Source organism: Sphaerodactylus townsendi, linkage group LG14, assembly GCF_021028975.2.
Source record: "Sphaerodactylus townsendi isolate TG3544 linkage group LG14, MPM_Stown_v2.3, whole genome shotgun sequence".
Lineage (NCBI taxonomy): Eukaryota > Metazoa > Chordata > Lepidosauria > Squamata > Sphaerodactylidae > Sphaerodactylus > Sphaerodactylus townsendi.
Genome location: NC_059438.1, coordinates 36,588,666 through 36,613,424, shown reverse-complemented (window position 1 = coordinate 36,613,424; position 24,759 = coordinate 36,588,666). Strand labels below are relative to the sequence as shown.

Genomic DNA, 24,759 nt, shown 5'->3' with positions numbered 1-24,759 from the left:
GGGGGTGGGGGGGGGGGGGGGTGGGTGGGGGGGGGGGGGGGGCGGGTGGGGGGCGGGGGGGGGGGGGGGCGGGGGGGGGGGGGGGGGGGGGGGGGGGGGGAGGGGGGGGGGGGGGGGGGGGGGGGGGGGGGGAGGGGGGGGGGAGGGGGGGGCGGGGGGGGGGGGGAGGAGGGGGGGGGGAGGGGGGGAGGGGGGGAGTACCTGAGATCCCAGAAACTGGTGTCGATTCTCAGAGTGGGTCACTGTCCCGGACTTACCACTATGATGTTTGCCTGACTGGTGGATCCTTAAGCAGCGAGTTCAGATTCCTGAGGCCTCTCATTCCGGTGTATTCTATGGGGGACCCAAATGTTCCTGGTAATCACAGGATTTCTTCTGTCTCTCAAGAGACTCCTGAGGACTCGGAGGACCGAAAACAAAGAGAAAAGGTAAGTAAATTGGTGTTGTTAATTCTACTTATACTAAATACATTTTCTGGATTGAATGACTGAATGTTGTTTTTGTTGACTTGTCAATCATATTTATTTCCCCCATCCCATTTTCCTGAATGTTTGTATCATAACTAGACACCTTCTGGCTTGTGGAATATTTTGTTACAAATGGACTTTTCATTTAGCTTTAAGCTCTTCTTCACCTTACTTCACTTAGTCACATGTTCTCTTTATTTCCAACTCCCTCCCTGCCAACTCCTTAACTTCTGATTTCCAGCTGAAGTTCTGGTAGATTCTGCACAGCAAATGTATAACAGGTTCCAGTCATTATAAAGGAACCCATTTTCCTTTTCCCCGTTCACTGTGGAAATAATCCTGGTTGCTTTCATGTCTTCGCATGGAGATGCTTCTTTTTTAATTACCAGCAACACATGTGTAGCTATGCAGGTGTGCAGAAATGAACCCCCACTGCCGTGGCAATTGTCCCGTCATACAATCGGCTGCACCTGCGTAGCTGCGCACGTGCAACATGCAAAAAAAGTAAAAGTAACAGGAGCTTCCTTGCAACAGCAGGGCAACAGCAGGCAGATTCTGTGGATGGCACGTAGGAAGGGAGGGAAATAAAGCATTTCCTTCCTGACCATTCGTATGGGAGCTGCTCCAAGTGGGGATTTTGCAAATGAATTGCTGGTTTTGCGTTTTTTTAAAAAGAAATTGGGGCGAACTCATTTTGGGTCCGGGACCTGCAAAGCCTTATTTCCCAAACTTATGATCCACCATTTACACTCCCTATTGTCCAGGTAGCCTGTGCGCTTTTCTTCGAAAGTTATCAAATTGTTTAGCCCAGTCTCACAAACAAACCACATCTTGGTCCAGGCCTACAATTATTTATTTACAAAATGTCTGCCTGATCTCTCCAGTAACCTGCTGGAATGACAATGATTATGTTTTCCTTTCTTTTCACTAATGTGGTATAGCAGTTAGGAGTTGTAGACTTTAATCTGGAGAACCTGATTGATTTCCCCACTCCTCCACACTCTTATCTAGTGAACCAGGTTTTTTCCCCTGCTCATACACATAAAGCTTGCTTGGTAACCTTGGGCCAGTCACAGTTCTCTCTGTACTCTGAACTCTCTCAGTCTCTCTCTCACCTACCTCACAAGGTGACTGTTGTGGGGAAGGGAAGGTGATTTTAGGCTGCTTTGAGACTCCTTGCAGTAGAGAAAAGTGGGATATAAATCCAACTCTTCTTCTTTTTAATAATTTTTAAAAATGTTCTCACACATCAGACAAACATAAAGAGAATAAACTAAGGCTCATTCCGCACATGCAGAATAATGCACTTTCAAACTGCTTTCAGTGCTCTTTGAAGCTGTGTGGAATAGCAAAAGCCACTTGCAAACAGTTGTGAAAATGGTTTGAAAACACATTATTTTGTGTGTGCAGAAGGGGCCTAAGACAAAACACAACCCATTACATATCATATATTGATTTCCAGGTATCTCATCTTGGGTTAAAAGTAAACTCTAGGTTCATATATATATTTAAAACAATAGTTCAGTAGTTAATTTTTAAAAATGTATTACAGTGTCTACTATCTGCTGTTTTCTGTAGATTTCAAATCCGGCCGCTACTTCTCTATTTAAATTACGTTTTTGAAAGATATTCTGTAAAAGTTTTCCAGTTTTCTAAAAAAATTGTCCAACTGTTGTCTCTTAGTATAGTGTTGTCAGCTTTGCCATTTCTGAATCTTCTGAATCTTCCGTTACTTTGAGAATCCAGTCTTTGTTTTTTGTTGGTATCTTATTACGTCTCCATTTCTGTGTATATAAAGCCCTTGCTGCAGTTGTCATATACATAAATAGCATTCTATGTTGCTTAGGAAAGCCTTCTCCCATCATTCTCAACAAAAAGGCTTCAGGGTTTTTTTTAATTGTTATCTACAGAATCTTTTGTACTAAGTATTATATCCAAAAAAGTCTTAGTTTCTTTACAGTGACATTTCCAGCACCTTTCAGGCATACCTTTACACATCCTTGCCAAAAAAATTTGGCATTAAATACCATCTGTACATCATTTTGTAATAATTATCCTTCCAATTATAACATGCTGTGAGTTTTAAATCCTTCTTCCACAGTCTCCCCTGCTGTTCCATCTGGATTTCATTCATTCATTCATTCATTCATTCATTCATTCATTCATTCATTCATTCATTCATTCATTCATTCGATTTGATAAACCGCCCTACCCCCGAAGGGCTCAGGGCGGTGAACAACAGCAAATAACAAGATAATAAAACAAATCGAATCGCCCCAATTAAAACAATACAAAACCTTAAAACTATTAAAACTATAGCAGCAGTAACCTACAAAAAATGAATGATAATAAAAGGCGTCTGGGATCAAACCCCAGTGGACAAACCCTGGGCGGGAGGGGGTAGGCGGATGGTCAGATATATAGCCAGTGCGCGGGCAACAAAAGAGGGGCGGGCTCAGCGGCCAACACTTCTAAATCATTTAATCATTTCAGATTTAAGCACTTCCTCTTCTTCTTAAATAATTCACGACCTTCATAATGGGGCCAGAACGGAGTTTCTCTCCACTTTATTGATGGGCTTAGAGTGTTGGCCAAACCAGCAGAAGACTGTTTATCTGTTAAGCAACGAATCCAGGGATGCTCTAGAGCAAACGGCCAGGTTTTTCTGTACAGTCATAAATAAACGATGTTAATTTTTGCTCTGTATTTTACCCTTTAATCTCTGTATTTTATTTTAAACCCTGTAACCAGCTTTGTGACTGTGTGGAAGCTGTGGTAGAGTGTTGTTTCCTTCCCCCTTCTGAGCACTTTTGCTTCTGCACAGTAGTTGAAATAGATTCTCCCCCAAGGTCCATTTTACTCTTCTGATACCCTGATTATTACAATTACTGGTAGTTTTACTGTTGTTCTGAAGAACTTTAATACTTCCGGTTTTATTGTTAATTTTATTGCAGTTGTTAATAGCAGCCTCCTTTTCAGTTATTTTCCTTTTAATTTGTAAAATACTCATAACTAGATTTTATGAAGAGTAATAAAGGGTATAATTTTTAGAAAGTGAACTTTAACTTACCGGTATATTAAAAGATGGTGTGTATGTTTCAGTAATGCACTTAGGCCCCTTCCACAAACGCAAAATAACGCGTTTTCAAACCACTTTCACAACTGTTTGCAAGTGGATTTTGCCATTCCGCACAGCTTCAAAGAGCACTGAAAGCAGTTTCAAAGTGCATTATTCTGCATGTGCGGAATGAGCCTAAGAGACACAACTTGGTTTCTACAAACACATCCTTGTAATTACTACTGGTAATTACTAGGAATCTGCCTCCCCACAATGCAAACTTTGCTTTAGCCATTTATGAAGTGAATAACTGTGAGATAATAAAATATGTAAACACAAACACACTGAGGCTCATTCCGCACATTCAGAATAATGCACTTTCAAACTGCTTTCAGTGCTCTTTGAAACTGTGCGGAATGGCAAAATCCACTTGCAAACAGTTGTGAAAGTGGTTTGAAAACGCATTATTTTGCGTGTGCGGAAGGGGCCTGAGATACAGTGAAAAGGTGAAGTTTCAGCTGTTCAACAAGTATGCTAGGGTAGAGTAGTATTTTTCTGTCCAACAGATACATGCACTTCCCATGTTTTAATGTCTTAAATGTTTAAATCTTGAAATTGTTTTGATGATAACAACCTTGGGGTCCTATTTGGGTTAAAAAAAGTGGCAAATAAAGGTTTTCAAAAAATAAATATTAAGGTTTTTCTAATAAGTCCACACTGTCTTAATAAATTCTCCATCTCAGGGAAATACACTAACTATTCTGGGGGATCTCACAGAGGTTGGCAAGTCCCAAGGATCTATAGGAGCCACATTACTCTAGTGTAAGTTAATACAATGTGCATTATGAAAGATTATAAACAATACAATCTCTCCTTACACAAGTTAGTTCATGTTCAGTCACGACGAGAAGCAATTTAGAAATGTCATATTATTGTTCAAACACAAGGTGGTGCAATTGCCCAACACAAAACACACTTTCAGGAAATATTGGCTCTCCCACAAAGCTGCAATCTGCATACAGAGGGAATCTCAAAGAGAAAACAACCTTCATTGCAGGCAAAGACCGGGAGAAAAAAGCAACCACTGTCTGTAACCAAAAGCACAGGAAAGGGGGAAGATTTGGCTCAGAATTACAGGACAATTACTTCCATCAGCTGCTTTACAAAGAACCATCCTCTGAATTGGATGTGCCATCAAGGAGGCTGAGACAATGGAAGTGCATTCCAACAGGCAAGTCTGTTATTTTTTCTTGTGTCTCTGCATGTCTGGGGCAATGTGTGAGTCCTTCCACTATTCAATGCCTGAGGAAAAGAAAAGTGGGTCACTGGTGGCAAATGTGCTAAGGGATTTGAAACTGGATGTGAAGGAGCTGTCTGTTCGTAGAGCCCGGCTAGTTTCTAAAAGCACCAAACAATACTTCCAGCTCGATCCTCACTCTGGGAATGTGCTGTTACAGGACAGAATAGATCGAGAAGCTCTGTGTGGTCAGAAGGATCCTTGTGCCTTAGTTGCAGAGATTGTGCTAGAAAACCCATTGCAAGTCCACAGAATTGAGGTTGAAATAGAGGATGTGAATGACAATTCCCCCCAGTTCTCTAAAAAGGAATTCCTTTTTGAGATATTGGAGCAAATGCCAACAAATACCAGATTCCCTTTAGAGAAAGCCAAAGATGCAGACAGAGGAGAAAATGCTGTTCAGAATTACACGCTTAGTCCAAATGGCCATTTTCGGCTGGATGTGCAAAGGCACCCTGATGGGAGCAAATATGCAGAATTAGTGTTGGAGAAACAGTTAGACCGGGAGGAGGAAACACGCCTCTTTCTGATTCTGTCTGCTATGGATGGAGGGATCCCAAAGAGAACAGGCACGGCACAAATCATCATTGAAGTTTTGGATTCGAATGATAATGTTCCTGTCTTTGATAAAAATATGTACAATGTGAAAATTATGGAGAACAGCCAACCAGGCACACTGGTTGCCAAAATGGAAGCACATGACCATGATCTTGGTTCCAATGCAGAGATCACTTATTCCTTCAGCCAGGTGCCAGATGATGTTCAAAGATTATTCAAATTAAATACACTCACCGGAGAACTTACGGTGGCCAATGAAATTGATTATGAAATAAATAGAGCTTATGATGTTAATATTAAAGCTACCGATGGAGGGGGGTTCTCTGCTTACTGCAAAGTGATTGTGGAGGTTGAGGACAGGAACGACAATGCCCCAGAAGTGACCCTCACATCCCTCACCAGCCCCCTACCAGAAGATTCTCCCCCGGATACTATTGTGGCCCTCTTCAGTGTCACTGATCAGGACTCTGGAGATAATGGCAGAACTGCCTGCACCGTTGAGTCAAACCTGCCCTTCATGTTAAAAGTCTCAGAGAATAACTATTACCAGCTTGTGACCCAGCAACCCCTGGACCGAGAAAGAGATTCAGAGTACAATGTCACCATCACAGCCATTGACCGAGGCACACCCAGGCTTACTTCAACAAGAATAATCAACGTCCAGATCTCAGATGTCAACGACAATGCTCCGGTATTTGAGAAATCAACTTATGAAATGCAGTTAAAGGAAAACAATATTCCTGGTCTGTTGATAGGTTTGGTGCAAGCCAAGGACCTAGACCTTGAGCAGAATGCCAAAGTGACCTATTCTCTTTTGCCTGGGAAGGTCAGAGATCAACCTGTGTCCTCTTACGTCTCCATCAACTCTGAAACTGGGAACCTCTATGCCATCCGATCTCTGGACTATGAACAGATAAAAGATTTCCAGGTGACTGTGAGGGCTGTGGACTGCGGTTCTCCTCCCCTGAGCTCCAAAGTTGTAGTCCGAGTTGTTATCATGGATGAAAATGATAATGCCCCATTCATCCTGTACCCCCTTCAAAATGGCACTTCCCCATCCAATGACCTGGTTCCCAGGGAAGCTGAGGCTGGCTACCTGGTCACCAAGGTGGTGGCCGTGGACAGAGATTCTGGTCAGAACTCTTGGCTTTCCTATGAACTCCTGAAGGCCACAGAACCAGGTCTGTTCAGTGTGGGAGCCCAGAATGGAGAAGTGAAAACTGTGAGACCCATTAACAAACGAGACAGCCTCAAACAGAAACTCATCATTGGAGTCAGAGACAATGGCCACCCTCCCCAGTCCACTTCTGCAACGCTGAGCATTCTGCTCGTGGATGGCTTCTCTGATCCTTATATGAACAGTGTGGATGTCCCAAAGGATGAAATGGTGCAGGAGGAAGACCGGACTCTGACTATGTATCTGGTCATATGCTTGGCTGTCATCTCCTTCATCTTTCTGCTTTCTGCAGTGGTGTTTATTGCCATCAAGATTCAGAAAAGGAGGAAGTTTATAGCAAGCTCCACCCTGAATTTCCCAGTGGGACCGAATTTCCCAGAGAACTACGGAGATGCTGGTAGTGGATCCCTTTCCCGAGCTTACAACTATGAGGTGTGCTTAGCTGGTGGGTCCCTGAACAGCGAGTTCAAGTATCTCAGGCCTTTCTTTCCTGTCTTCTCTGTGGAGCCCACTCAGACCCAGGGGGCTCAAGGGACTTCGTCAGGTTCCCAAGATGGTTCCAGTCATCAATCAGAAAGTCAACTCGTAAGTCAGGTGACAAAATAATTGTATGCCTTTTTTAAACATAACGCTGTGATGTTTACATTGATAACATTTACATTTCAAAATTCTCTTTGACACCATTAGCTCAGCGTATTACTTCTCTATTGAAATCACTGTGAGGAGGTAGAATACCTTTCTCCTTTTTGTTTCTTTTGATATGTACACAGAGAATAAGTATAACTTTTATGTTCTTGTGATGCAGTCTTACATGCTGATGATAGATAATTTTGCACAAATGAATGCTTCTTCTAGTTGTATCCACCACTGATGAATTTTCATATTTTTAATCATATCCAAATGTAATGGATTTGGAAAACTTATTCTCAGAATATCAGATCTTGCTTGGTATCTGCCCTCGGGATTATCTGTGAATAAATAGAATTTTAAAAGAAATGAACAGCGAGTTGGTTGGAGAGAGTTAAACCAATCACACATAGAACAAAATTAATTTCCCCTTGAGCGAAGGTGACCAGTCAATCAAAATCAGAAGTTTTGCATTTTGATTGCAGCTTGTAAATGTTGCCTAGGAGACAGTGGCAGTACACACAATAGCTGAAGAAAAGACAGCCTCTCAATCTTTTTCTCTGTTTGGATGATGTTTGTTTCAGTTTATGATTCCACGCCTGAAGAGAAGAAAAATAGTTCTCTTGGTGGCTATTACATTGATGATTTTGAAACTGGGATTAGGGGAAATCTTCATTTGCAGAGACCCACAAGTTTCTAAAAGACTTAAGCAGCATTTCTCGCTTTATACCTGCTCCAGATATTTGTTTGTAATTTGTTTGTGGGACCTTTGCTTTCGATGCATATTCAGCATAATAAAACAGTATGTTCCTTAGTTCGCACAATCTGACAATAAATTGAGGTTAAAGGGAATTGGCCAGTGGTGGGATCCAAAAATTTTAGTAACAGGTTTCCCATGGTGGTGGGATTCAAACTGTGGCATAGCACCAATGGGGCTGGGCGGGGCACGACAAAGGCGTGGCTGGGCATTCCAAGGGCAGGGCATTCCTGGGCGGGGCTGTGGCAAGGACGCAGCCGCTGCGCCGGTCCTTGGGTGGGAAACGAATGCACGCAGTCACAGGCTGCCACGCACGTTGGTGCACCTCCTGCTAGACTGCTTCAAGTTCTGCACGCTACTGCTGAGAGGAGGGGCGTAACTAAGGCCAAAATCACGTGGCAAAATCACCGATTAGTAACCCCCTCTCGGCACACACAAATAATTAGTAACCTACTCTCGGGAACCTGTGAGAACCTGCTGGATCCCCCCTCTGGAATTAGCCCTAAGGATATTTTGGTGTCTAAAACAGAAACCTGAGATTGGGATTTTGGCTTGATTGTACACATCACTTTTCACATGGACACCTATGAAACTGCCCTATAGTGAACCATGCCATTGGTTCATCAAGGTGCGTGTTGCCTACGCAGACTGGCCGTGGCCCTCCAGGGTTCAGATGGAGGTGTTTTACATCACCCGCTCACTGGAGATGCTGGGGATTGATCCTTGGACTTTCTGATGCTGTCCCACTCAGTCCCTCCTCAGTTCAGTTCAATGTGTCCTTGAGAGAAGTCGGTTGTTTCACTTACACCAAAATACCGGGGGAAACGCTGGGGACAAAGTGACCACGAAAATGAACTCAGCTATTATAATAACATCAAAGCAACAGACAAAAAAGATCTTTCAGAAAAAAGACTTTTGATTTCCTTTCTTATGGTCTTGCTGAAACTAGATCTGGAGATTTTACACTGTAGTGTTCTGATCCTTGTTAGAGAGTTCATCTTAATTATTGAGGTTTCTCCGTATTAGAGGTATGCTATTCAATCTTGTCTTTTAACATCTATTTCTGTCTTGTTTATCAGAAGGATTACCTTCCATTAAAGACTTCATCAGATTTGAGAAATATGCTCCTGGATGTGTGATAGCCTTTGATCTTATCTCAGTAAAATGCCTATTTTCTTTTTCGGTTCAATTTGTATATTAAGTTTTAAGGACACTAGTTTATCTGAATTGCTGTTCAAAAGTCAAATCTTTATCACTTTAACTACACTTACAAATTCTACTGTGTATCTTATCATGAAAACTACATAATCTGTATCAAGCATCTTATCCATCTTCCCTGAATGCTAATTCCTTGTATATTTGCTCTGGATCGGACCTGAATTGTCAAGACTTTTATATATTAAGCATGTTGTGTCTCAATATTAGAGGAGGTTAATTTTTTTTCATATGATCACTATAGTGGGTAACATTATAAATTGAATCTGTCTAATCTGTAAATCGATGATCAAATCCAAAGTGGAGTAAAAACTTCTTTCAGAAATCTTACTCAATCCTATCAAATGCCTTTTCAGTATCTGCAAAACAGAATTTCGCGGGAGCATTGAGACATACTTGGAATTAAGCTCCGAAGACCAGGTTGTGATTTAAATGAAAATGAAAATAGCTCATTGTTTTTTCTTAATCCAATTTAGAAATGGCATATGTTGAAATTATTTGGGAATTGTTTGCTGTGCATTTACTGTTTATTTAAAATGTGAAGAAGGGCTGAAAGAAGATTGGGAACATCCAGGCACTGTGCAAGTGTACCCAAATGCCTGGGGACTGTTCTTGTGAAAAAGGCTAGAAAGAGATAATGTAGCGGCAAAGATGGTTCATGGAGGTGGAGACAAACAGAGTGGGCAGCATATATTAGAAACAGCAACAAAAATCCTGAATAGGTTATATTTGGGGCAAGGTTGAAAGATACATGAAATACTTTAGTACTGCTTCTACTGCTTTGCACCTTGATAGGTGTGGCATCTGATGCATCTGGGGAGGGGATAGTATTACTGATGTTATTGGAGCCAGGGTTAGGTGCAGATTGTGCCATTTGGTCCAGGGGAAATGCTGGAGATTGCTCTGGGTGACACTGTTCCTGATATTCTTCCAGCATTAGTGGGGACAAGGTCAGTGGTTCTATATGTCCCTCGTGGGCCTCAGCAGACACGTTGTTTTCAAGGATGCCATTCCTTTGAGTTCCTGGGCTCATGTTTTACCCCCAGTAACCATTCCTACAGCTGTATGGAGCACTCTGTGTGACCTCAGATCTATATCAAGTTCCATCCCTGCTTCCTCTAGTGGGTAGTGGATACTTTAGTATTGAAGTACACAAGGGTAAGGGGGTCACTATTTCTTCGCCCATGGTTTCTGAATTCTTGCAGAGGTACATATAGCGGGAAAAATACATAAGTGATGCTCATTAGCAAGGTTTGGGGAAAGGGGTGATAGTAAAATTTTAAAATATATTTTCTCTTAGGATGGGGGCAATATGGTACTTGAGGTTGGGGAAATGTATATATATTTAAGTAATAGCAGCCTCCTGTGCAAACGCCGAGTCATTACTGACCTGTGGGGAGACGTCACATTATGACATTTACTAGGCAGACTATGTTTACAGGTGGCTTGTTTTTATTTATTTCTATTTAATTGAACTTACTATGTTGCCCCTCCCCTTTTGGGCTCAGGACAGCTTACAACCTATCACAGAACAGTTTAAAACTTTTTAAAACATTGCAATGAATTACATTTATGATGACCTCCAAGATGGCGAAAGACAATAGGCGAGCACTGAGGGTTAATGATGGACTTGATGGAAAAGGGGGGGGAGAAGTCAGATGGTACAGTGTTGTTCTTACTTGTATGTCTGGTGGAACAGCTCTGTTTTACAGGCTCTCATGCATAAGATCCCACAGGATGTTGGGGCACTGATGCACTTTAAAAGATCCCTGGCTGGAATTCTTGTTGCTGGATGCTTGTTGTTGGGTAGTGTAGTTTACTGAGTCATGGATTCTTAAGTTAGTCATTTGTGGTACCCTACCAGAGGATCTGTGTTTGACTGCTAGATTGCGGGCAGAATTCCAGAGGCGCAGCAGTGGGTTAAGAGAATTTTTACTGGGCTATATTGTTAGTTTACATAGTGGGCTAAGGGATTTGGAATAGTCTAGTCAGGTTTGTCTTTTGTGTCTTTCAGCTGGTAAATTGTAGGACTTGGTTAAGGGGAAATTCCACCATTCCCAGTTGTTAGTATGTGTTTTATGGATAATATGGATTTATCACCTTCTGGAGGAAACGTTTACCGAATGTCTTAATGTTATTTTTGTACCCATATAATTTGTAACTTAATATGTATGTTAACTGCCCTGAAGCCTGGCTTCAGCCAAGGAGGGCAGGATAGCAAGACAAATAAACAAAACTAAATTAAACACAAAGCTCTGTCGCCATCTATTTTCTCAAGCAAAAAAGCCAAATTGTGTGTAACGTATATGACAGAGGAACAAGACAGCGCGTCACACACTGAAGACGGAGGATCAATATATTCAATAAATGTATTTATATATATTATTATAATTGTCCAATTACTGAATCCAATGATTGTACATCCAGTGTTTTGAAAAACAAGTAAAATATTTTTTCAACAACAGAAGTTCATTTTTGAGATATATAATCCATTTCTTCAATATCTACTGAATGAAAATAGTTCATTTTTTCAATATCTTTAGGATGATTATATTCCATATAGAAAGTACGACTCGTGCGTTTTTAAGTAGGTTTTCACTGTAGTCTTTCACTGTAGTTATTTGTAGAAAGAGCTGTGCATGGCAAATGAATGAACAATTTTTCCTGAAAGAATTGCTTCTCCTGAGGAAGACTACAGTGAAAACTTGTCCCCATCTATTTTCTCTTCAAGAGCTATTCACACTCTAGCTATTGATACCTGGTCTGACAAAAAGATCTAAGCCTTTGGAGATCCAGACAGACCCTGACAGAAGGAGACAAGCCAGTCCGAATCCTTCCGGACTCCATAGAGTTTAATCCTAACCAGCTGTTCCTGTCCTCCAGAGCACTCTGGTAACTGCAGTCGAGTCCCACAATGAAGCAGCATGAGAGAAAGCTAAAAACTCCTTTACCATGAATTGGCAGAGCCAGACCACAGTCACTTCTGCAGAGAGACTCCCTGGGCACGCTAACCACCCAAGAATGATTGAGACTGCTGTGAATAGATTTATGACATCTCTGGCAATTAATCTGGGCCCACTACTGGATAAAATCTAGACCAGAGGTGTCCAACTCTGGCACTTCAGATGTTCATGGACTACAATTTCCATCAGCCCCTGCAGCAGGGGCTGATGGGAATTGTAGTCCATGAACATCTGAAGCGCCACAGTTGGATATCCCTGGTCTACACACTTTAACTAACCTTTGCATTCATGTGGAAGATATTTTCAACTTGGGACTAGTTTTATTTATCTTCTTTGGGCCATTTCAATTAGTTTGGTTCTTCAACAATTTTCTTTATAAATGGGTGGGGTTTTTTGACACCTGTTTATTATATCTGGTTTTTGTTTCCATTGATTTCAATGGGAAACACGCTTCCACTTTCAAGGTTTTTTTAATCTCAACTCTCCAATGGCCATGAAATTCTCTCTCACGCAGAATATCCTTCGTGTGAAATTTCAGGCGGCGAGGGGAAAATATTTCTGTTTTCTAGGCAATGCAAAGCAGGCAGGTGAATGTCTCCTCTAATATCTGAAGTGTGTTTGGGTGGAAGTCCATTTTATTTACAGCATAGCTATATTTATAGAAAGCTGGAGGATACAATAAAGTGAATCTAAACTCTTCTGTTGTATATTGCCTATGTGCGCTTGATTGGCTTCTTTATCATCCCCCATCCCCGCTTCAGGCTGTAATAGCAGGCTGGGAGAAAAATGCTGCAGGAATTCAGGAAAAACATGAGAGGAGACAGTTCCTTCAACTTGTCCACAGTTTTGATTTAAAAGTAGACCCCTCCATCCCCCCCACATTTTCTTTACACAAGAATCTCTTCCCAGGTTCCTTACCAGGGCTAATAACAGGTGGAGTGGGACTGGTTTTGGTAAATAGCACAGCTAACTTCTCAATAAATCACAGAGATCTTAGCACTCTGATCCTTTTTTCCCCTCTCCACACAGAGACACCTGATATCTTCCTCTTCAGAGATGTCTTGTGAATCATGTAGTCTAATCTTGCTGTTCATGGGGAGGGGGGTTCTACCAAGGGCGTACCTGCCAGAGGGACATGGGGTGTCACATATTCTCGGGTGCCACCCGTTGGATCACGTGGGGAGCACAAAATCACCCCACACCCATCGAAGCCACAACCCCCCCCCAGCTCCCAACAAACAAGGCTCACCACCGATGGAAGTGCCAGAGCACAAGAGGGGCTGCTGCAGGAGTCATCCAATAGTGTGGCAAACTGCGAAACCAGACCAGGAGCCTGCTGCGGGCCCACCCGGGGTGCCCCTCGGCCCGGTCCATGTCCGAGACCCGAGAAGAGCGAGGCAGGAAGGTGATGGAGGTTGAGCTGGGGGTGGGTGGGCAGCAGATGGCAGGTCACTGCAAGCTTCTGGGGGGCCGTAAGTGGAACCAGGAGGCATGGAGGCACAGAGGGTGCAAAAATAAGGTCTTGCCTGAGCGCCATTTTTTGCCGGTATGCCTCTGGGTTCTACTCCTAATTTCTCCTCTGTGTTTTCCAACCAGTCTGCATGGCCTCCTTCCCAAAGAGTACAAGCCCCCCTCCCTCAAATGTGCTTCATTTTCCTGTGGGCATGATACCTACCACTTAGGGAGGGAAAGTTATGTGAACCCCCACTCTTTCACTCTGCAACATATGGATTCCAGTGTGATAAAAACAAACAAAGAATTGGTCTAAGCAGGCTGATGCATATGAATGTACATCTATAGAGATGTTGCTCTTCAGTGGATGCATCTGTTAACTTTTGAAGTTGGAAAATTCCCCTGTCAGGTACATTCTCTGCTGAATAAGCCCTTCCTGCTTGGTCTTGCCTTACATTGTGCATGTGTGAAATACAAACTGAAGAATGTCAGAAATTGCTGTTTTATTAAAGGTCGTTTAGCTTTATTAAAGGTTGTTAATCTTTCATGATCAGATTTGGTCTATTAAAAAAATTAGAGAATATAGAGATACAACCCAAAATTGAATTAATAGATTTATCACTGTGGCATACAGATAAATGAGATGAATGCATAGCGATAAAAAAATTGAATGGACATTCACCACCGCTCACTCTTTACTCCCATTTTACAAACAGGACGTAGCCTTCCCAATCCTATTCCCCATCTGAAGTTTATTTTCATAGTATAAATGTTTTACTGAGGTTTTTAGGAGTAAAGACTCTGTGTGTGTGACTATGTCTATATATTCAAACATTTAAAAACTTTATACTCTAACTTTCCCCCCAGTGAGGATGCAAAGCTGCTTAAATTGTTCTATTTGCTTCCATTTTAACCTCATAGCCCTGTGAGGTAGGTGAGGCTCTTACTGGCCCAAGGGCACCTGGCAGACTTCCATGGTAGAGTAGGGAATTGAACCCGACCTTCCTAGAAGCTAGACTGACACTCTAACCACTACGCCATGCTGGGTCTCACAGTATTGATATACTACCACTCAGTGGTGGGATCCAAAAATTTTAGTAACAGGTTCCCATGGTGGTGGGATTCAAACTGTGGCGTAGCGCCAGTGAGGCTGGGCGGGGCACGACGGGGGGCGTGGCCATGTATTCAAGGGGCGGGGCATTGCTGGGCGGGGCTGTAGCAAAGGGCAGCAGCTCTCCGCTGGGGGGGTCCTTGGGTGGGAAGCTTGAGATACTGCACTTAGGCGCGGAGGCTGCCACACACGCCGGTGCACCTCCTGCTAGACTGCTTCAAGTTCTGCGCGCTACTGCTGAGAAGAGGGGCGTAACTAAGGCAAAAATCACGTGGCAAAATCACCCATTAGTAACCCCCTCTCGGCACACACAAGTAATTAGTAACCTACTCTCGGGAACCTGTGAGAACCTGCTGGATCCCACCTCTGCTACCACTCTTCTTTACAGGGTGGACAGTGCTGGATTTACCTTGGCAGGCCAAAGACTAGGGCCACAGAATCTAGGAGGCCTTTGGACAAGGTGTGTCATATTTTTGATGCTCCCATAGGCCTTTCTTACACATACTGTCATAACAAATAGTAGTCTCTAAAAAAACTCTCAGTAATTTTCCTTGCACTCCATTTCAGAATAATCCTGTAAAACTTTCATTTCCCTAAAACTTCCTGCTCGTTCCACAAAACGTTTATAAAGTTTGGTTATGGCAAAGGCTTTTCACAGTGTTAATTTTAACATTGATGCATTTTTAATCACTTTGGTATTGAACAATAACCTCTTATGTCCTTTAGAGGAGGAATTGTGAAGTGTGGAATTTTCAAACACCCATCGTCATCCTCGGCTTTATTCAATTTTGAGTCTTTTTGAGTCTCTGAGTCTTTTTATCCCAGTGGAAAGGTGGGAGGGGTTCTGTAAATGCTGCAACAAGTACAATGCATATCGTAATCAGCTTGAATACAGCAGAGAATTTGTCATATTGCTGGGTGTCCAGACGACACCTCCCAAAAAAACCATGATATGGCCTCCAAATGTTCATAAGATTTTCATTTTTATGTCTAAGACATGAATGTAAGCATTATGCAAGAAAACTATTCCAGCCACTTATTTCAGAATAATGTTCCGTGCAGATTAATTCACATGGAGTAATTTAGAAAATATGCAGCTGCTGTATTTTCTTCAACCACAAGGTGGTGCTGTTGGCCAACACAGCAAAAATTGTCAAAGAGTAAATCCTCTTTGCAAAAGATGTGGCCATTAGACAAAACAATATCACAGAAAACGGCAGCAGCTCTATCTTGCGAGAGAAACGACAGAAATGTTTGGAGGAAAAAGCTGCTGAAATAATCTCCAACATTAAGAAGACCCAAGTTAAGAAAGGGAACCGTTTGCTTCACAAAGAATCTCCTTGGATTTACTTCTGCCTTGGGAAAAGCTGCAAGAATGCAAAAGAGCCACCTTAACAGGCAAGTCTGGGCTTTTCCTCTGTATTTCTGCCTTGCTGTTGTGGTGTGTGAGTCTTTCCACTATTCAGTGCCTGAAGAAAAGAAAAGTGGGTCTCTGGTGGCAAATGTGCTGAAGGATTTGAAAGTGGATGTGAAGGAGCTGGTCAATCGTAGGGCCAGGCTGGTTTCTGAAGGGACCAAGCAATACTTCCAGCTGGATCCTCACTCAGGGAATGTGTTGTTGCAGGACAGAATAGACAGAGAAGCTCTGTGTGGCCAGAAGGACACCTGTGTCTTGGTCTCAGAGATTGTGCTGGAGAACCCATTGCAAGTGCACAGAATTGAGGTGGAAATAGAGGATGTGAATGACAATTCCCCCCAGTTCTCTAAGAAGGAATTCCTTGTAAAGATACCTGAGCAGACACCTCTGAATACCAGATTTCCTTTGGAGAAAGCTCAAGATCGGGACAAAGGGGAAAATGCTGTTCAGAACTATACACTTAGTCCCAGTGATCATTTTAGGCTGAGTGTTCAGAGCCACAGTGACGGTAGCAAAATTGCAGAATTAGTACTGGAGAAACAGCTGGACCGTGAAGAGAATGCGCAACTTTTCCTGACTCTGTCTGCTGTTGATGGAGGAACACCCAAGAGAACAGGCACAACAAACATTATTATTGATGTTCTGGATGCCAATGATAATCTCCCTCAGTTTTATCAATCCCTGTACAAAGTGAAACTGACAGAAAACACCCCAAGAGGTACACTTGTGGCTAAAGTGGAAGCAACTGACCGGGATTTGGGTTCCTATGGGGACATCATGTATTCCTTCAGCCAGGTGCCGGAAAATGTGCTCAAGACTTTCAATTTGAACAAACATACCGGGGAACTTACTGTTGCAGGACCGATTGACTATGAAGAAGAGCAAAGTTATGAGATAAATATCCAAGCCACGGATGGAGGGGGGCTCTCTGATTACTGCAAAGTGATTGTGGAGGTTGAGGACAGGAATGACAATGCCCCAGAGGTGACCCTCACATCCCTCACTAGTCCGCTACCAGAAGATTCTCCCCCGGATACTGTGGTGGCCCTCCTCCGTGTCACAGACCGAGACGTGGGAGAGAATGGGAGAACCGCCTGCACTATTGAGGCTAACTTGCCCTTCGTGCTGAAAACGTCTGTGAATAATTACTATCAACTGGTGACCCAGCAGCTCCTGGACCGAGAAAAAGCCTCAGAGTACAACATCACCGTCACAGCTACGGACAAAGGCTCCCCCAGACTCACCTCAAGACAAATAATTCATGTTCAGATCTCAGATGTCAATGATAATGCTCCAGCGTTTGAGAAATCAACTTATGAAATGCAATTGCAAGAAAATAATATTCCAGGTCTACTGATAGGTTTGGTGCAAGCCAAGGACCTGGACATGGAGCAGAATGCCAAAGTGACCTACTCTCTTTTGCCTGGGAAGGTGAGAGATCAACCTGTGTCCTCTTATGTCTCCATCAACTCTGAAACTGGGAACCTCTATGCCATCCGATCTCTGGACTATGAGCAGATAAAAGATTTCCAGGTGACTGTGAGGGCTGTGGACAGCGGTTCTCCTCCCTTGAGCTCCAAAGTTGTGGTCCAAGTTGTTGTCATGGATGAAAATGATAATGCCCCGTTCATCCTGTACCCACTTCAGAATGGCACTTCCCCGTCCAATGATCTTGTTCCCAGGGAAGCTGAGGCTGGCTACCTGGTCACCAAGGTGGTGGCCGTGGACAGAGATTCTGGTCAGAACTCTTGGCTTTCATATGAACTCCTGAAGGCCACGGAACCGGGTCTGTTCAGTGTGGGGGCCCAGAATGGAGAAGTGAAAACTGTGAGACCAATTAACAAAAGAGACAACTTCAAACAGAAACTTATCATTGGAGTCAGAGACAATGGTCACCCTCCCCAGTCCACCTCTGCAACGCTGAGCATTCTGCTAGTGGATGGCTTCTCTGACCCTTATATGAAAAGTGTGGATGTCCCAAAGGATGAAATGGTGCAGGAGGAAGACCGGAACCTGACTATGTATCTGGTCATATGCTTGGCTGTCATCTCAGTCATTTTTCTGGTGTCCATGGTGGGGTTTGTTGCCATCAAGATTCAGAAAAGGAGGAAGCTCATAGCGAGCTCAGCCCTCAATTTCCCAGTGGGACCGAATTTCCCTGAGAACTACGGAGATGCTGGTAGTGGATCCCTTTCCCGGGCATACAACTATGAGGTTTGCCTAGCTGGTGGTTCTCTGAACAGCGAGTTCAGGTTTCTGAGGCCGCTCTTTCCTGTGTTTTCTGTGGAGCCTGCTCAGTCCCAGGGAGTTCAAGGGGTTTCAAGTGGCTCCCAAGATCTTTCCAGCCATCAAGCAGAAAATCAACTTGTAAACCAGGTGAGAAAAATTGAGTTAATATACAATTCCTAAGGGTTCTGTTTCTAAAATATCAATTTTAATAGCAATCCAGGGGAAACCTTGTATACTGAAACACCAAGTGAACCACTGAGATATAGCTTCTATTTTCCCAAACATATTTCTTTCCTTTTCTGTCTGTTTGCTCTTTTTAAAAAAACTTATAAAAATGTGACCATTGTGCTGTGTCCACAGACTCGGGGCAGGGGTGGGGGGCAGGGTCTATAAACTTTGGTTTATTTTCAGTGTTCCCAAATGTATGTCTCCTGTTTTCTGTTTCGCTCTTTTACATTTCACAGAAAGTTGTAAAAAAGTAGGTGACCAATGTGTTGTGGCCTCAGGCTAGGAACTGATCCTTTAAACCTAAGCCCGTGGTGGCGAACCTTTGGCACTCCAGATGTTATGGACTACAATTCCATCTTGCAGAATGTGGTCCAATTGGCCATGCTGGCGGGGGCTGACTCGGAGAGTGCTCAGATGACTGGAGATGGGAGTGCTCCTGCGCTCTGCTCCTCCTTAGCCTTCCCACTCTACTCCCTTCCCAGGCCTTCTTCCCCATGCAGGGCAGGAGGAAGGGGGAACTGCGCCCAGGGCATGCGTGCAACCTGCACCCTGCCATGCCCCCGCCTGCCACGAATGCCCCTGCCATGCCATGGAACACTCCCATATCGGTGTGTGACCAGTGCATTGCGCACCCCCCCCACCTCCTTGGCTGTCTGTTAGGTGCTTCCTGTGTTACGTGGCCTTCTCTGGGTGAGCCCCATCGTTTTCAGTAAACAGTGCAGTCCTTTCTTGTCCTTCCCAAGGCTTTCCTCTTGTAGCTGCCTCCCAGCCGATTGCTGAGAGCTGCTTCACTCCCAGCCGAGCACAGGCTCCCGAGTGACTCTTGCTAGCATTTCAACTTCCTCTCTCTTCCACTCATTGGCTTCTTTTAGATGTGCAGCTCAGCCACACAGTTTGTGGCCTCTGCTGTCATCTCCTCACTAAGGCCCTTTCCGCACGCATCTCCTAAAACATTTGTCAAATGTTTTCAATCCTCCCTTTTGTTGGCACTCCTCCCCAAAAAGATTCCTGGCTGCCATTTTGTTATTTTCCCCTTGGGACACCTACAGCTGAATGCGATGGCTTCGATTAGCTTCACGGCCCTCATTCTGCATTCTCTGCCCTTTATCCTTGCTCCTTTTGAGTACTTTAAATAAGAACAAACAAAGCAATTCTGCAGATAAACAGGCGAGGGGGAACCAAGTGAGCTCGGAAAATGGCACCAAGAAGGAAGTTCAGGGGAGCAGAAAAGCCTTGGAAACATAGTCAATGGATCTCACAACAATTGAATTTTTAAAACATTTCAAACAGAAGCCTCTTCTGCACACGCAAAATAATGTGTTTTCAAACCACTTTCACAACTGTTTGCAAGTGGATTTTGCTATTCTGCACAGCTTCAAAGAGCACTGAAAGCAGTTTGAAAGTGCATTATTCTGCATGTGCGGAATGAGCCAGAGAATCACTTTAAAAGGGGATTCGAGGCCAGAAATGAAACATTTGGGGCTAAAAACAACGTGGAATGCCGTGGAGGAAGTGTTTTTTTTCCTGCCTCAAAACATTTTTAATGAATTGTGCAGAGAAGCCCAATGGTTGCCAACCTGCAAGAGGTGGTGAGAGATCTCCTGGGATCACAACTGATTTCCAGGAATCAGAGATCAGTTCGCCTGGAGAAAATGGCTGCTTTGGAAAATGTACTCTATGGTGTTATACCTGCTGGGGTCCCTCCCTTCCCTTCCCCTCGCCAAACCACACCCTCCTCAAACTCCACTCCCCAAATTGCAATAGATTTCCCAATATGGAGCTTGCAAGGTCTGATTTATCCTCCCGTCAGGCTGCTTGACATTTCCTGATGATGCCTAGGCCTCAAGGATCTGCTCTTACTGTTACAAATAATTATTACTGTTGTAACTTCAATAGGAGGCAGAAGCAATATGATGAAACGTAAGACGAGGCTATGGGCTGACCCCTTCCAAGCCAGAAGTAAGAGTAGAAGGGACAGGAACTGCCGCCTGAGCTGTGGAGGCTTCTCTGGGGAATTCAGATTAGCCTGTGCACTCCCACACACTCCAGCTGGGTGACCTTGGGCTAGTCACAGCTTCTCGGAGCTCTCTCAGCCCCACCTACCTCACAGGGTGTTTGTTGTGAGGGGGGAAGGGCAAGGAGATTGTAAGCCCCTTTGAGTCTCCTGCAGGAGAGAAAGGGGGGATATAAATCCAAACTCCTCCTCCTCCTCCTCCTCCTCTCCTCCTCCTCCTCCTCCTCCTCCTCCTCCTCCTCCTCCTCCTCCTCTTCTTCTTCTTCTTCTTCACAGGTAGTGTTCACTTTCTATGGCAATCTTCAAGCAGCCCTTGATGAACACTTGTCAGGGGTGCTCTTGGCTGATCCAGCATTGGACAGGGGGTGGACTAGACGGCCTGAATGGCGCCTTCCAACCCTATGATTCTGTCAAAGTCAACGCTGCGAAAAGCTAATTTATAAATGCTAAATTAGCATAAATAGATGCATAATATGCATTAGGTAAATGTTCTGTGTTGTGGACCATGACCCAAAAGTGGACTGATACTGTCTTGCAAATCAAGTGTAACTTCAATAGGAGGTAGAAGCAATATGATGGAACGGAAGACGAGGCTGTGGGCTGACCTCTTCCAAGCCAGAATTAAGAGTACAAGGGACAGGAACTTTCTCATTTGGGTGCTGTGTGGTTTCCGGGCTGTATGGCCGTGTTCTAGCAGCATTCTCTCCTGGCTGTTCCATACCATCTGTCTTCCAGAAGATGCCAGCCACAGGCTGAGTGAAACATCGGCAGCGAAGAATATACTAAACTAACACAACCCTTCTCGTCAAAGCCTAACCTCAGCTATTCAACCATCAAGTAGCGCGGGGCTTAAGGTAAGTGGGGAAAGGTCCTTCCTCATTTCTTCACCCTCCCCTCTTTTGTTCTGAGCGCTGTCAATTTTGTTAGCTTCCTTGGCCTTCAGCTTCAATGAGACAAAATGTAGTGCTTTGCCTTAATTTCTCTGTTTGCCACAGTGTGATTGGCTCCTTCATCCACCTTGCAGAAACCATTTTCTTCACCCTATAGAGCAGGAGTCACTTGGTCATGGTTAACTGAAGGGAGATGGCTGCATTGTATTTGTGAGTGGAATTGTGGCGGTAACATTGCATGGAGTTACTTTGCAAATGGCTTCTGAAAGACATAGTTTAGAAATGGATCCCTGTTTAAAAAGTACGAGAAGCATGGATCTAATGGAGAAAATATGTGTAGTTTTCTTATGACTATGCCACAAGATGGCAGCATTGGCAAACAAATCAGATGCAACATACATTTTTTTTAAAATCCTCTATTTTATAACAGCACTAGATGGAACCATATCAGCAGTTAGAATCTGAAGCTAGAGGAAGGGTGAGTGCTGGATGGATTGGAAAGGAAACATTTAAAGAAGGAAACCAATCAAAACAGGAGAACAATTTTCTAAGATACATAAATGATCACTGGCTGAGACTCAGAATATGGATGACAGCTTCAGGATCGGAAAAGGTCTGTACCTTTTGTTCTTGCTCTGTCTGTCTGGAGTGGTGGGTGTCTCCATTCGCTATTCTTTGCCTGAAGAGAAGAAAAGTGGGTCTCTGGTGGCTAATGTGCTGAAGGATTTGAAACTGGGGCCAGGGGAGCTGTCTGCTCGCAGAGCCCAGCAGGTTTCCAAAAGCAATAAGCACTATTTCCAGCTGGATACCCGATCTGGGAATGTGATTGTAAATGAAAGAATAGATAGAGAAGCCTTGTGTGGCAAGATGGACTCCTGCTTGCTGTTGGCTGAAATTGTGCTCCAAAACCCTTTAAAGATTCACAATATTGAGATTCAGATAGAAGATGTGAATGACAATTCTCCCAAATTCTCTAAAAAGGAATTTGAAATGGCAGTTCCTGAGAATGTCCCTACAAATACTCGATTCCCTTTGGAATCTGCCCAAGACACAGATTTGGGTGAAAATAGTATTCAGAACTATACATTGAGTCCAAATGGAAATTTTGGATTGGATGTACGCAGTGATGAATTTGGGAGAAAATATGTGGCTCTTGTTCTGGAGAAACCACTAGACAGGGAAAAGGAAGTTCAATTTGGAATGACTCTCACAGCTGTCGATGGAGGGGTGCCACAGAGGACAGGGACAATTCTAATAAAGGTCAACGTTCTGGACATAAATGACAACTTCCCTCAGTTCAGACAATCTGAATATAAAGTAAAGTTAAAGGAAAACAGTCCTCGTGGTACTCTGGTGTCTAAAGTGGAAGCCAAAGATTTGGATTTTGGAACAAATGCACATATTATGCCACTCATTCCATCAAGTGGTGAAAATGTAGCATTCTTGTTCTCCTTGCATGAAAGTACTGGGGAAATAACTGTTTTGGGTCCAATTGATTACGAAAAAGAAACCAGCTATGATATAAACATCAAGGCAACAGATGGTGGTGGCCTCTCAGGTCACTGCAAAGTCCTGGTGGAAATTGAGGATGAGAATGACAATGCCCCTGAGATATCAATCATATCCATCACCAGCCCTCTAGCAGAAGACTCTCCTTTAGATACGCTGGTCGTGCTCTTCGCTGTCACAGACCGAGACTCTGGAAATAATGGCAGGACTTTGTGCTCTATGGAGATGAACTTGCCCTTTCTCTTAAAAAGCACTGTGAATAATTATTATCAGCTGGTGACCCAAAGGCCACTGGATAGAGAGAAGGTTCCTGAGTATAACATCACCATCACAGCCACTGATCGGGGCTCTCCCAGGCTCACTTCCATTAGAACGATCAGTGTCAAGATCTCCGATGTCAATGACAACCCTCCAGTGTTTGAGAAGGCAAAGTATGAAATGCAGTTGTGGGAAAACAACATTCCAGGCCTGCTGATGGGTTCGGTTCAGGCTGTTGACCTGGACGAGGGGCAGAATGCCCAGGTGACCTACTCTCTTGTGCCTGGATAAGCCAGCGGTGCTCCTGTGGCCTCCTTCGTTTCCATCAACTCTGAGACGGGGAATCTGTACGTCCTGCGATCTCTGGATTACGAGCAGCTCAAGGAGTTCCAAGTGACCGTGAGGGCTTCAGACGGGGGCTCTCCTCCCCTGAGCTCGGAGGTTGTTGTTCGAGTTGTTGTCCTGGATGAAAACGATAACGCTCCCTTCTTCCTCTACCCACTTCAGAACAGCACCTCCCCCTGCACCGACACAGATATTTAAGTCCGTGGAGGCTGGATACCTGGTGTCCAAGGTGGTGGCTGTGGATGGGGATTCGGGCCAGAACTTTCTTGGCTTTGTCCTATGAGTTGCTGAAGGCCACGGACCCCGGCCTCTTCAGCATAGGAGCTAGAATGGAGAAGTGAAAACCAGGAGACCACTCACAGAGCGTGAATACCAACAAAGCTTGAGGCTGGTGTATCCTGGCATTGAGAGACAACGGAGCACCCTCCCCAGACCAACACTGCAACCCTGAATAACACTTCCGGTGGATGGCTTCTCCGATCCTTATCTGAATATTGCCAGTGTCAGTCCCGAAGCAAGCGAAGAAGACGGCTCCTTGACGATGCATCTGGTGATCTGCTTGGCTGCCGTGTCCTTCGTGTTCCTCATCTGCATCATTGTGTTTGTTGTGATCAAGGTGCACAAGAAGGAGTCTAGTTTTATCACTGCCCTTCCTCAGTTCCCACCTGTCTTACCTGAGATCCCAGAAACTGGTGTCGATTCTCAGAGTGGGTCACTTTCCCGGACTTACCACTATGATGTTTGTCTAACCGGTGGATCCTTAAGCAGCGAGTTCAGATTCCTCAGGCCTCTCATTCCTGTGTATTCTATGGGAGACCCAAACATCTCTGAGAATCACAGGATTTCTTCTGTTTCTCAAGAGACCCCTGAGCAGATCGAGGACCAAAAACGAAGAGAACTGGTAAGTAACTCGTTGCTTTTTCATAATTACTCACATAGTATGCAATATTCATCCGGGTTATATTTTATTTATTATTAGATTTTGATCCTGACCTTTATTTGCCAAAGCAGGGCTTATAGTGGCTTACAGCACGTAGAAGCAGTGCTATCCAAGTATATGTAAAAGTAATAAATATAACACTGTATAAATGTAAATAACAGATGCAAAATGTCTCAGTTCTATTAATACCTGTCTCATGATTGTCTGTAACATATATCTTTCCCCATAGCTTTAGTTAAAATCACTG

The 24,759-nt window shown here is 43.9% G+C and overlaps 2 protein-coding genes across 7 annotated transcripts in view; both read left to right on the top strand.

The window, feature by feature from the left end:
* The window catches only part of LOC125443515 (protocadherin beta-16-like), a 431,392-nt gene that overhangs the window by 144,675 nt on the left and 261,958 nt on the right, over nucleotides 1-24,759 (top strand). Inside the window, exon 1 of one of the 6 annotated variants that reach the window (XM_048515700.1) lies at nucleotides 4,604-7,151. The exons of 4 other annotated variants lie outside the window; for them this stretch is intronic. In XM_048515700.1, coding sequence (XP_048371657.1) covers nucleotides 4,737-7,151 — 2,415 coding nt within the window. In that variant the 5' untranslated portion in view covers nucleotides 4,604-4,736. Of the gene's footprint in view, nucleotides 1-4,603; nucleotides 7,152-15,895; nucleotides 18,476-24,759 lie in introns of those variants that run through there. One more of the 6 variants, XM_048515695.1, reaches the window with a different exon arrangement.
* On the top strand, nucleotides 21,902-23,743 carry LOC125443520 (protocadherin beta-1-like). Its single transcript, XM_048515710.1, has one exon. It carries the CDS (start codon nucleotides 22,046-22,048, stop codon nucleotides 23,516-23,518), a length of 1,473 nt encoding a protein of 490 aa, XP_048371667.1. The 5' UTR covers nucleotides 21,902-22,045; the 3' UTR covers nucleotides 23,519-23,743.